Source organism: Brachionichthys hirsutus, chromosome 16 (genome assembly GCF_040956055.1).
Source record: "Brachionichthys hirsutus isolate HB-005 chromosome 16, CSIRO-AGI_Bhir_v1, whole genome shotgun sequence".
Lineage (NCBI taxonomy): Eukaryota > Metazoa > Chordata > Actinopteri > Lophiiformes > Brachionichthyidae > Brachionichthys > Brachionichthys hirsutus.
This window is the reverse complement of record NC_090912.1, coordinates 10,435,763-10,449,306: the sequence shown is the minus strand read 5'-3', so window position 1 is coordinate 10,449,306 and position 13,544 is coordinate 10,435,763. Positions and strand designations below refer to the sequence as shown.

The window sequence follows — 13,544 nt, the reverse complement described above, 5'->3', positions numbered from 1 at the left end:
CAAAGTTGAGAATAGAAGTGTGAACACTTACCTGAGCCAAGACAGCAAGATATTTCCTAGATATGAAGCATGAATCCGAACCAAAAATCCTCTAACTTATTCCCTTTCACAGGGAAAATGGGAAAAGGGGAAAAGGGGCCGCCTCATTGCACATTCATTATCCTTTGCTCTTGTGTGACAGTAATTAAAAGCATCAGGCAACGTCATCTGCCGTCATCGCTCGGACACAACGGCGTAGAAGATGAGGGAAGACATTTATTCTGGTCCCCAGTTTCCACGCTGGAGAGACGGGAGACAAGCAAAGGCAGCAAAGCTCCGTGCCAAAGTGACGTGACTTTATTTACACGTACGTGATCGCTGCATGTGAACGAGAGCCGCGTGAACGCCGACGTTGTGACATCATCATCGTCGTCGTCGTGTTAAGCATCGCTCCCGGGTGCGGCGCCGTTCAGTGGGCGGGGCAACACATCTACAGCGATTCACAACAACTGACAAAAACGCCACGAGCAAAACCTGAGCGGCGTAGACAACGAGAGGAAGAAATGACTTGATCAACCGAGCAAAACTGGGGGGGGGGGGGGGGCTACACCTCGGATGTGTCGCCAGCGGGGCCACGCACAGACAGACGAGAGTTCACGGACACACTACGGACTCTCTGGAAGAACCAATTCACCTCCATTGTTTGTTTTTTGGGAGGAAACCGGAGAGAACCCGGAGAGAACCCACGCAGAACCCGGTACGTTGGTGCTGTCGCCTCACAGCAAGAAGGTGGCGGGTTCGAGTCCCATCTGTGTGGAGTTTGGATCTTCTCTGTCCACCCAGCGTCTCGCGTGTCCCATCCCAGGGACAGTAGAAAGACGTTCTGGCTTCAGGAAATGAAGCTCATGTCATGAGTTTCGTTCCATGTTCAGGGAATAATGATGGAATCGTCTATAAACTGGTTCAGATCGTTAGGAAGCAGATTTATGGTGGAAATCTTTAGACACAACCTACAAAAGATTCAGATATAAAATAGAGTGATGCGCTTTGTTTGTTCTCCACCTCACTCAACGTGCTCCATCCAATCCGCCGGCTGCTCCTCCTCTTGCTTGCTAGTTTCTATCTCAGCTCAATGTCATTCAAACACACTTTGCTTTTCCAAATGGCCTTCGGGTCCTCCGAGCTTTGAGGATCCTTCGAGTTGAACAAAACGAGCCGACGATGACTTTCCTGGTTACCGCTAAAGTCCTGGTCCCGTGCGGAGTGACCAGCGGGACACACGCGCGTCCGAAGCGTCACGCTTCAGCTCGGTGCGGTCAGAGCACGAAGCAACATCCCATAATAGCACGCGCTGCCTTCAGGAAGCCGTCCCCGGCCTGCTGTGATTATGCATGGAAACATTTACTGAACATAAACACATGTAATCTATTACTCTTGAACATTTAGTGACGTTTATTGCAGCGCTGCAGCAGGAGACTCATCCTGACGGCTGGACCAGGAGGAGGAGTTTACGTTTATGATGATTATAATCTGTTTTTGGTGTCGTTTGTAACGTCTCTCTGGGGACTACAGACGTCCAACTCATTCATGTGGACCGTCCCTGCTAGACGCAGGACACGTCCCGTCAGTGTGGGACTCTAACGGCTGGAAAAGCTCAGAACAGTTTAAAAATTAAAGCAAGCGGCTGAGCGCTCTCAAGCATCGCGACGCTAACCTACAAGCTAATGCTAACGGGAGGTCTCCACGGCGACAGGCATACGGGGGGGGGAGTGTGTGTGGTGTTAAGCCTTAATCTCCAGGATGGAGGGGTTGTGATCCAGAATGGCCAGAATGATTTTGTCCATGTACTTCCTCAGACGCAGGTTGATCTCCTCCTGCTCCTTCAACGCGTCCACCAGCTGGGGGGGGGGACACAGGGGGGGGGGGGGGGGATGCAGATGACCATGAGGCCACCTCACATGAAACGTCATGGTTACAGCCGGCGGCCGACTGACCTCGTCCCTGGATGCGTTGTCGATCTCCGCTGCCAGACACTGAGCCTTGCTCTGGCAGCCGAACGGGCTCCGGGCCTCGTACAGGCTCAGGCTGAGGATCTGAGCGTTCAGGTCATCGTTCTGGTCCCGGAGCTTGTGGTTCTCCTACGGAGCGAGAGGAGAGACGGCGCTCGGGGTCAAACCGCGGCGCCCTGCTGCGTGGAGTTCAGCATCGATTCGGTACCTGCTTCAGTCTCGTCACTTCCTGCTCCATTTCCGTCTCCCGGGCCCGGGCGTGGCACTCAGACAGCCCCTTCCCCGTTCCTGGGTGCTCCATTTCCAGCTTGAAGCACAGCAGATAGTCCAACTCCCGGCGGAGATCGTCGATCAGCTGCAAACAAGAACTTTGACTAGATGGACCTCCGGAAAGTTGTTCGTGGAGCCCGTCGGCGCCCGGAGGCCCTCACCTCCTGCATGGCCTCCTTTTCCTTCTGGAACTCGTGACGGTTGTGCCAAAGCTTGTCCATTATCCTTCTGTAGAGGTCCACCTCGTCTTTCAGCCTCAGACTCGTGTCCTCCAGCTTGTCCGTCATCTTCTGCTTCTCCTGCAGAAGGCGGTAGCGTCCCGACACGCCACGGGTACCGCGCGGTTCCTTTGCAGTTACCGTTTACTCATCGCAAACATCGGCGTGAAGTCGGACGGGTTCTGGTTCTGATCAGAACCGCCCACGATCGATGATTCAGCCACTCACCTGGTCCAGCTTCTCAGTCTGAGACTTCAGTCTGCACACGTTTATCTTCATATCTCCATTCTCTTCATCTAACTGCTGCACTCTGTATGCACACACACACACACGCACACACACACACACACAGGTTCTGGATCAGGTGCTGGTTCTAGCTTCTGATGACCTTTGGAGACTAACACCATTCGCAGCTCAGGAGAGCTTCTCTACATTGCCCAACGACCAACGAGCATTTATCGGGGGGACGTTGCTCGGCCTGTCAGAGACAGCGAGGACCAGGCCGGCTGCTCGGCACCTCTTTATGCGCCGGGGTTTTGTGGCACAGGTGAGCTCCAGGTGAGCTCCAGGTGAGCATCTTCCAGCGTCTGAATTATCTCCTGACATTGGATCGTAAGACGAGGTTGAGAACCTGATACACAGCAGGTCCATCTCCAGGTTCCGGTCTCTGTCCATCCTGCTGTAAGCTTCCTGGTGCCGTTTGCTCTCCTCCTCCAGACCCTGATCAGCTCTGGCCTCTGCATCCTTCACATGTTCCTCCAGCTCATGCACCCTGGGACGGAGACGGAGACATCAGGTTCAACTCTGTATGTTGGTGCGATGCAGACTATGCAAAACAGCATCTCACTACGCGGCTTCTAACCTGTGCACAAGCTGCGTGTTCTCCTGTTTGAGTTTGGACTTGAGGTCCCCATTGGCCAGGCTGTCGCTTTCCAACTCTGAAACCTTTGTCTCCAGAAAACTGACCTGAGAGAGACAAAAAGGGCTAAAGTTCATCCGCTGAGAAACGACATTCAAGACAACCGACAAGCGTCAGAGAGCTGCTCAAGACCAGGACCAATGGTGCAGAAGAAACCAGACCAGACATCTGCCGGCCCTACCTCCATGGGCGTAAAGCCTCTCGATAGAATGAAGGCTGGAGATCAATGGGGATAACATGCTGTGAAGGTTTGTAGTAAAGAAAATGCTTCAAGACACTGGATCAATCTCTGGAGCTGCGTAGATTTCACACCTTCAGTGAGAGATCAGGGTTCAAGGCCCGGGGGCCAAATGTGGCCCTCCCAGTCATCTTTGTGGCCTCCCGAGAGCTGTGTGCAGACATTTGTTTTTGTAAAATGCTGCATCTGTCACATGTTCTTAACAGCCAACATTTGTTGTTTGTTGGTTGTTCTGCAGTTCTGCTCCTCTCAACTGTGACAAAAGAGTTTTGAACAAAGTTATTGCCATAACTTGTGTTGGATGATATTTTTTATTCATTTATTATTTAATATTATTTACTTGAATAAGTTTGATTATTGATCGATGGAGTAGTGTGGTTTTCTTAACCTGATCAATTGAAAGGATTTATGTTATAATAACAGCAATAATCTATCCATATATTTTTACAACTATACAATTGAATACGCAATGTTTGTAACTTAAGTAGCGAACTGATCAAACGGAAAAATTCAGCAGCATGGCAATAACAATAGCAACACGCTGCAGTCAGGAAATCAATAATCTGCTGGAGGTGACTATTGAAAGATATTTAAACTTTTTAGTTTTTTCCAGCATGTGCTGAAATGTTGATCCCGGCTACATATGGATCAGGATCAGCACTGGACAGCTCCATAGGTAGCCGGCTACATATGGAGCTGTCCAGTGCTGATCCTGAAAGTGACGTCTTTTCCGTGGCATTGACTCGGGGAATGTTCTTTATCTTGCCCACTTCGGTTGGTTTTTTTGGTTTTGCTTTGATTTTGTATCGATTATCTTTGTTCCTGCGTGATGATTGCATTTGAATGGAACTTTTCCACATTATTAGATGTGTTCATTTATTCCCATCACAAACTTTGGTTCATACTTATGATTTTTCTCATTTACAGTTTGGCTTTATCTCTAACAATTATTAAGTTACAACCTTTTAAAAAAGTGATATCAAAACGGAATATTTTATTATAATTACTGTGGCGGCTAAAGAGTTAAATAAAAAATAAATAGTTATTTAACAGCATGTTAAGGAGTAGTTACATTTATTTTACATTAGATTACATTACATTTAGTTACATTTTTACTGTGTTTTACATCATCACTGGTCTCTGATGAGGTTCTGTTCTATTCTGTTTGGTTAAAAATTAAAAGTTCTAAAAGGAAAAAACAGCCAGTTTGCAAACGCTCTTCAGTATATTACCAAATATTAATATTTTTGACACAGTCTCGTTTGTGTGTGGATGTTGGTACCTTCTCGGTGATGTCGAGGTCGCAGGAGTCGATGCTCTCTGTGAACAGATCCTCGGTGCTGCTGGCCTGACTGGACCCAAACACGCTGTGGTTGGCATGGAACAGCTGGCTGCAGGGGGGGGCAGAACACGCTGGTTAAATGTATAGCAGCACGAGTACAGGAGGAAGATCGGGTCGCTCACCGTCCAAACGCTGTGCTGGAAATCTTTCTATTCGGGCTGAAACAAGAGAAACTCATTAGTGGCGCGGCGAGGAACGCGGCGGGGAGCGCGGCGAGGAGCGCGGCGAGGAGCGCGGCGAGGAGCGCGGCGAGGAGCGCGGCGAGGAGCGCGGCGAGGAGCGCGGCGAGGAGCGCGGCGAGGAGCGCGGCGAGGAGCTCGGCGAGGAGCGCGGCGAGGAGCTCGGCAAGCAGTTCGGCGAGGAGCGCGGCGAGGAGCGCGGCGAGGAGCGCGGCGAGGAGCGCGGCGAGGAGCGCGCCGAGGAGCTCTGCGCTTTGGGCCACCGTTAATCTCTTTCACACAGAACGTCTTGCAGCCCGATCGAGGTGGGACGACGGGTCATCCGTACCTGTTGGCCTTGAGGTTTCGGAGTCGCGCCTCCAGGTCATTCAGCAGATTCACCTTCTTGCAGCACTGAGAACAATAGATGTCCAGCAGCTCATTGTTAAACATCTTCTGAGGGGTGTGTCCAGCACTGCAACGACAAGCCAAACATCCACGCTATGAAACGCTTCTAACGCTCCTGCAGGCGGGAGTAGAGGAGGAGGAACAGACGCGGGCTCTTCTGAAACGCTGCAAAGATTCTCCTATCCCGGCCTTTCATGTCTGGTAATGCGCTGTAAGCATCAAAGCCTCACACACATTTAAAACACGTGCTTCCGCCGCAGGGACCCACCTGGAGGTCAGCGAGGAGCCCAGGTCCGAGAAGCCATTTGTCCGTGTGTCGTCTTCAGGGCAGGGGCTGCCGGGTGTAAAATCCACATCCTCCCCTTCGCCATAGTCCTCAAACTGCTCCTCGCCAGAGACGACGGACGCCGACGCCGGACCAATCCCGTGGCTCGAGTCGCGTAGCAGGAAGTGAAGGTTAGGAGGCCGTCCAAGTGACGATCAACCGGCGCACAAAACCAGCGCTCACCTGTCCTGCTGTGTTGGGTTCAAGCACCTGGAGCTGTGGGAGTTTTCAGTACTGCTGTCCATGTCACACTCCCCATCAGCGGCGCAACCGTCCCCACACGCACTGCATTCTGGGTAGGATCGTGTACACATGATAACGGGGAGGCCCAACTTGGCCTCGCCGTTCTACAGGTACACAAAGAATCAAACGTTAGCGTGAACAGAGGCACTGAGGAGGAGGCGCGGCATTAACCCTTTGTTGTGGACGATGACCTGCGTGTTGTTAACGTGTCGTCGTCGGACACACACACAAGCGTTAGCAGCTCCGAGCCACACATCAGGAGACAAGCCTCCGTCAAACACACGGATCACCGCAGCGCCAACGCCTTAGTCTCCACGGCTCTGCCTCTCCTGTTGCTAAGCAACTGCTCAGATGGACTAATCTCTCGCTAATGTTAGGGTTTTCCTTAACCCTCCCCGGTTCTTGTTCTCCGTGTGGGTGCGTGGTCAATAAAGAGGATTTGGGTCATGATTAAGATATTTATATAACATGCAGATCAATACAAGTTGGTTCAGATATCAGCGCTGAGGTTCGATCCTGTTCCGTGTGTGTGTCTCAGGTCCGAACAAAAGGGGCGCCCTCTGCGTCCGTGTCTTTCTATGTCCATGAGTCCGTCCCCCCTCAAGGTGGGGGTCCCGCCCCAGCCAATCTAAGCCCATGTTTATCTGCGTCATTATGTGTCGTCACCACGAGGCATTCAAGTGAATCAGTAATAATAATAATGTTGTTCTGTCGGCGTGTATTTACGTTGTGGAATCCCATCTAATATGGAAATTCCCTACACTAAGACTTGCGCATGCACTACAACAATAATATCTAAATAAAATATAAAAGTCATTATCAGTCACTCCACTGGCTTAAGAGCATCTGGGCCAGCATCTTTCTGAATAAAGGAAAAAACGTCCCCGTGGCAGGACACGCTCTGTGCGCACAGAGCACGGCCCGCAGCACACCGATAACCACGTTACACAGGAATCGGTTCGGTATAATGAAAGCAACGGGACATACGTTTGATACCCTCTGTCATGAGAAAGGTAAACAGTTCCTGTTAAGGACCCTGAAATAGAGGAAGTCCCAGGACACAAAGACAAAGCTTCATTAAGGTGGAGATGAATGTGTGTGTTTCTGGAGCATGCTTTATGAAGTCTGTCTGTTATAAATAAATGCTCCTCTGGGAGGGGTGGAGGGGTGGAGGGGTGGAGGGGGGGGGGGGGGTCCAACAGCTGATATTTACACAGCAGGACTGCACAGTCTGGCAATAGCCACCATGCTAAACTGTGTTCATGGTGGATCCAAACAGGTACTAGGATATGGCACACAGAAAATCATCATTCAGAAAAATACACCTTCAAAGACTGTACCTGATAAACGTAACCATTATCAGTCACCGACGGCTGATTGGAGGCAACGCCACGGGGATCCACAGCTAGCTTCAGGATCTCCTCATAGCCTGATGGGAGGAGGAGAAAGGAGTCACCCTCTGCTCTGCTTCAGGGCGAGGAGCCATCAATCATTAACAATCATTGCACCAACTTGACATTTTCTACCTTTGATGGCGAACACTCCATGACAGAAGTCTTTGAAGTTGATCCTCCCATGAACGTTAGGATCCAGACACGCAGTCAACTTCTTCACCTGGCAGAGACAGAGGTCAGCAAAGAGCTGCTTGGACAAATCAAGGCAAGCGTCGAGGATAGTCCACATTCAAGGAGGCCGTTCCTGATCAGTCCCAGCTCAGGATGGGAAGAGTCCACGTGGGCGTGTGTCGGCCCAGACCCGGAAATAGCTCCAGCACCAAGTGGAGAACGTTCCCATTTAAAGAGAAGCCTCATGAGTCCAACCCTCGATGACAGCATACTGCATGCAAACAAATCTTTCCATTGTCATTATTATCTCATAATTCCTCTGCACATTACGCAAAAAGATGTGATAAAGGTTCAAAATTAAAAATTACCTTTTAATTGTGGTCTTCCAGAGTAACCAGGTAAATAAAAGTGAATGAATCAAACAGATTCAGTGTGAAACACGAGGATGAGTGGTAAATTAGGGGGCGTGGCCATAAGCATATTAATCACAGGACAGGCGATGACTTTACTCTGGAAGGGGAGATTACAGGCGCCAGCTTGGGAGCCCCTGACCACGTCTTCACCTTTGTGAAGGATGCAGTGGGACGGCTCTGGGATTCAGGCTGCTGCTTGTGGCCAATAACCAATGAGAGTGCAGTGGGCGTGGCCGTGGGCGAGTCCACAGAGGCGTCGCTACGTTACGGTACATCAATACTGATCAAATGACCAGAGATGGGCACTAGCCAGCCAATCCCTAAATGACTATAACAGTGACCTAATTGTTAAACACAAGAACCGAATGTAAAACGAGCACCATGTGGTTCGTTCTTCAGGGAACCGCGAGACCCTCCGAGTGTTTAACACCAAGAACGTTTTCTCGGGATGAGCATTGATTTTCTCAGGAAAGAAAACCAAATCAATCAGTTCACACAATTACAGTCGGGTCATCAGAAAACGTGTTTTTCTCTTGCGTTTTCCTGGGCCTGGTGTTTGGAGTATTGCTGGATGCAGTGGCGGGCGGTCAGGGCCTGCAAGGCCTTCTCTGCTTGCCTAACATAACCAGAAATCAAGAATACATGATCATATTTATGATAAAATCAATTTAATTTTATGTATATATATATATATTCTTCACATTCATGTCATATTATATTCCAGTGATGTATTTTTAGGTGAGAGTTTTTATCCAATCAGAATTCAGCTAGCTTGTGTTGCCAGGCGGATTTCATAGCACCAGTGGCAAGTACTATCCGTCCGAGACCTTCAGAATCAGCGCTGCTTGCCGTCTGTGTTGTGTGAGTGAACGGGCTCGTAGAGTTGAGTTGATAGACAGTTGCGATAGCCAATCAGATCACGAGTTAGTGAAACAAGTCCTTCCTGCTTGTCTCACGTTACAAGTCAATAACGCGTCCTGTGATCGGCTCTTAGAGTTGATAGACAGTTGCCATAGCCAATCAGATCACAAGTTGGTGAAAGTAAGGCCTTCCTGCCTGTGATTGGATACTCCGTGTGAGAGGGCAGCGCTAGGCATATTGCGTCATCAGCTAATGCACACCGGTACAGACGGACCTTTACAGAGAAGCTAGCTCTCGTGAGCCGACGTCGTCCAACTCCGGAGCTAGCTAACCTGTCCCGGGTGGGGAAAGGATTGGTACGCCACTTCCAGGCTTCAAACGTTTGGCTTGCAGCTTCCGAGAGTCACTGCAAATTGTTCTGCTGGGAATGCCTTTTGTTTGCAAGGGATCGATTTAATGTTTGGAGCAACACTGGATTTAGGAACTTTAAGAAAGGAGAATGGATTTTGTTTTCAAATAACTGTTTTGGGGGACAGCCGTTTTGGTGAGTACCAACATTTTATTTATTTAGCATGATAACGAAATAAAATCACAGATATACCGTAAATGCAATGTGTGTAAATAATGTGGTGCGCCGGTGCAGCTGTGTGATTGTAGTGGAAGTACAACACGTTGTGTTGCAGTCTTTCTTATATTAAACTGCAAGTTTGCAATTTAAAGCTTGCCTATATTCTTGGTGGACTTTAAAACGTTTTGGACAAATAATGTTAAATTCCCTTTTATTTATAACTTTGATAGTACCACGTATAGTGATAAGTTTTAATTGCTGATGCAGTTTATTGATTTTTAAATGCTCCAGAAAAAATATACCGTGTTGTACACGATTGAGGTGATGCAGCACCCAGTAGTGCGTAAGTGTGTGTTTGTACATTATTTCTAAAGCCGTGGTGTCATAAATGATGGTATTATGAGGGGTATTTATTCAAGTCGGACTGAGTAGGACTTCACTGAAGGCCTAGGTGTAAAATGCACCGCCCGCCACTGGCTGGATGCAGCCTTCATTACCAGCAGAAGAAGAATGCAACATGGCAGCAGGAGCACACTGGCCTGGTTTCATATTATCACAGAGCAGAGGATCGTCTGCAGCCGGAAACAACAAAGCTTGAGATGTGCAACCTAATATCCTCAGTAAATAACAAACTCATAAATATTCATTACATTATACTATTACAAAAGGAGAGCATCCATCAGGTTCAATCAGACAGTTATTCCGTAATGTACACAACACTGAGTCTGACCACAGTGAACATGCAATAGAGCTCCACGATACAGAGCCCAACAATACAGAGCTCCACAGAGAGAGCCCCACAGACACAGAGCTCCACAGACAAAGAGCTCTACAGACACAGAGCTCCACAGAGAGAACCCCACAGACACAGAGCTCCACAGACACAGAGCTCCACAGACAAAGAGCTCTACAGACACAGAGCTCCACAATACAGAGCTCTACAGACACAGAGCTCCACAATACAGAGCCCAACAGTACAGAGCTCCACAGACAGAGCTCCACAGACACAGAGCTCTACAGACACAGAGCTCCACAATACAGAGCCCAACAGTACAGAGCTCCACAGACAGAGCTCCACAGACACAGAGCTCCACAGACACAGAGCTCCACAGACACAGAGCCCCACAGACACAGAGCTCCACAGACAGAGCTCCACAGACACAGAGCTCCACAGACACAGAGCTCCACAGACACAGAGCCCCACAGACACAGAGCCCCACAGACAGAGCTCCACAGACACAGAGCTCCACAATACAGAGCCCCACAGACAGAGCTCCACAGACACAGAGCCCCACAGACAGAGCTCCACAGACACAGAGCTCCACAATACAGAGCCCCACAGACAGAGCTCCACAGACACAGAGCCCCACAGACAGAGCTCCACAGACACAGAGCTCCACAGACACAGAGCCCCACAATACAGAGCCCAACAATACAGAGCTCCACAATACAGAGCCCCACGGACAGAGCTCCACAGACACAGAGCCCCACAGACAGAGCTCCACAGACACAGAGCCCCACAGACAGAGCCCCACAGACACAGACCCCCACAGACACAGAGCCCCACAGACAGAGCCCCACAGACGGAGCTCCACAGACACAGAGCCCCACAGAGACAGAGCTCCACAGACACAGAGCTCCACAGACACAGAGCTCCACAGACACAGAGCTCCACAGACACAGAGCTCCACGGATCCGTTCATTATTTAATATCGGTCCAATCCTCTCAGGCTCTGTGAATCTCCCGTTCCCATGGTGACAGAACAGAGAGATGAGGAGCTGTGAGGGGAGCAGGAAGATGAAGAAGTAGCTTCCTCTGTGTACAGCGGTTATTTTTAGTGGCGTGTTCTCGGTGCTCGGCCGCCATGACAGCTTCAAGAGAAATGCCTCTCACTGTAATGTCGTTTATCTGTGATGCTTTGCGGTTTTGAAATACTTCTGTAGTACAAATACCACCACTCCAGTGGGTTCATGTTACACAGTAGCTGCTAAATAACAAAACGCAGTTACAAAAGTACTTGAGGAATTATGAGGTATTCCTCTTGAACACGGAGGAGATCGTTTACCGCCCGACTCGAACCATGACCTCCAGAACAACTTGTGCACGAGGCAGCGTGCTTCTCGGCTTCCTCCATTCAGCCGGGCTGAGACTAAAAGCACATTCAGAGGCAAAGAATGGCTCCGGTGTGTCCAGAGCTAAACCAGGAGCACAAGACGATCGCCAACGGGGGGCGTTTCTGCTGCTAGCATCAAATATGGAGACGCTGGATCCATAGCTCCCAGCACAAAATGGACCATTCCAAGTTTGAACCAAATCCATTCATGTTCATTCCTGCTCTCTGCCTCCGTGGCTCCAGAACTTGTGATGCGACATCATCAAATGAAGGGAGCCGTACCATCCCCGGGTTCGAGCCTGTGAGCCTGGCGAGCCGGCTGGGTGCTCAGCCTGGCACCATGGCTCTGGTGAGCTCATCAACGGTCTCAGTCAGGGCCGGTACTTAACCACTATCAGAACCGGGTCATCAGAACCGCGTCTGGAACATCGCTGCTGCATGCTGGGTATCTGCTTTGATGTGAAGGAACTGTGTTGTCTTGCATTTTCTTGTGAGATGCAGACGAGGCGTTTTAACTGGTAGCCATATATTTTTACAACTATACAATTGAATATGCAATGTTTGTGACTTAATTCAGCAACATGGCAATAACAATAGCAACATGCTGCAGTCAGGAAATCAATAATCTGCTGGCGGTGACTATTGAAAGTTATTTGAACTTTTTTTTTTCCAGCATGTGCTGAAATGTTGATCCCAGCTACATATGGAGCTCAGGATCAGCACTGGACAGCTCCATAGGTAGCCGGCTACATATGGAGCTGTCCAGTGCTGATCCTGAAAGTGACGTCTTTTTGTGACTCAGGGAATGTTCTTTATCTTTCCCACTTCGGTTGTTTTTTTTGGTTTCTGCATGTCCATGACAAGACAAGGTGGTGGCTTTTTGGTTTTGCTTTGATTTTGTATCGATTATCTTTGTTCCTGCGTGATGATTGCATTTGAATGGAACTTTTCCACATTATTGGATGTGTTAATTTATTCCCATCACAAACTTTGGTTCATACTTGTGATTTTTCTCATTTACAGTATGACTTTATCTTTATCTATATATTTTTAAATTACAACCTTTTAAAAAAGTGATATCAAACCTGAATATTTTATTGTAATTCTGTGGCAGCTAAAGAGTTAAATAAAAAAATTAATAATTATTTAACAGCATGTTAAGGAGTAGTTACATTTATTTTACATTAGATTACATCACATTTAGTTACATTTTTACTGTGTTACGGTTTACATTTGGCCTTTGGAGGGCAAACATGATGCTAATGTGGCCCTCGGAGAACATGAGTTTGACACCCCTGATCTACGTCATGACTGATGCTAGCACCTCTGGCCCACCTGTGACGGTGAACACCGAGCTCAGGTGGGACAGAACCGCCGCTCGGTACCGAATGAAATGCCCCCCCCCCCCCCCCCCCCGCTAGCTAAAGTCATCTCACCTCGTCTCCCTGCCCGAAGCGGAGCCCCAGATCCATGAGGTGCTGCACCCGGATGGAGCCATCAGCATCCTCGTCACAGACGTCGAACACCTCCTTGAGCCTCCTCAGGAGAAGCCAGAGCTGCTCTGGGTCGGGGAAAGCCCGTCCGTCCATCGTCCGGCCGCCGAGCCTCGTCTTCCAGCCCGCCGGCGGCTAAACGTTCGTCTTCACGGCCGCCAATGTCGCTCCGCCGGCCCGCCTGCTGCCGCCGCCGAACCGAGCAGCACGGCTTGGTGGAGACGCGCGAGTTACGGAAAAGGACGATGATTTCCGAGCGGGACACGAAGCGCTGTGTGACGTACAGGCTGCTAATTAATAACACAGCTGCGGCGTCACGCACCTGCTGCGTTCACGCGAACACGTGACACGGAGCCGCTGTCTGTAATATAAATGTAATAATCATGCTATAAATAAACGTAATAATCATGTTATAAGCCAC

At 49.4% G+C, this 13,544-nt stretch overlaps 1 protein-coding gene across 1 annotated transcript; it reads right to left on the bottom strand.

Annotated features, from left to right (window-relative positions):
- Positions 1-1,760: 1,760 nt before the first annotated feature.
- Positions 1,761-13,219, bottom strand: LOC137905824 (rab11 family-interacting protein 4A-like). The gene is given in 14 exon segments (XM_068750088.1): positions 1,761-1,877; positions 1,974-2,117; positions 2,197-2,343; positions 2,420-2,557; positions 2,705-2,786; positions 3,108-3,248; positions 3,339-3,442; positions 4,916-5,024; positions 5,098-5,133; positions 5,483-5,608; positions 5,810-6,213; positions 7,450-7,538; positions 7,636-7,723; positions 13,067-13,219. Coding segments are annotated over 14 exon segments (1,878 nt in total).
- Between the last annotated feature and the right edge of the window lie 325 nt (positions 13,220-13,544).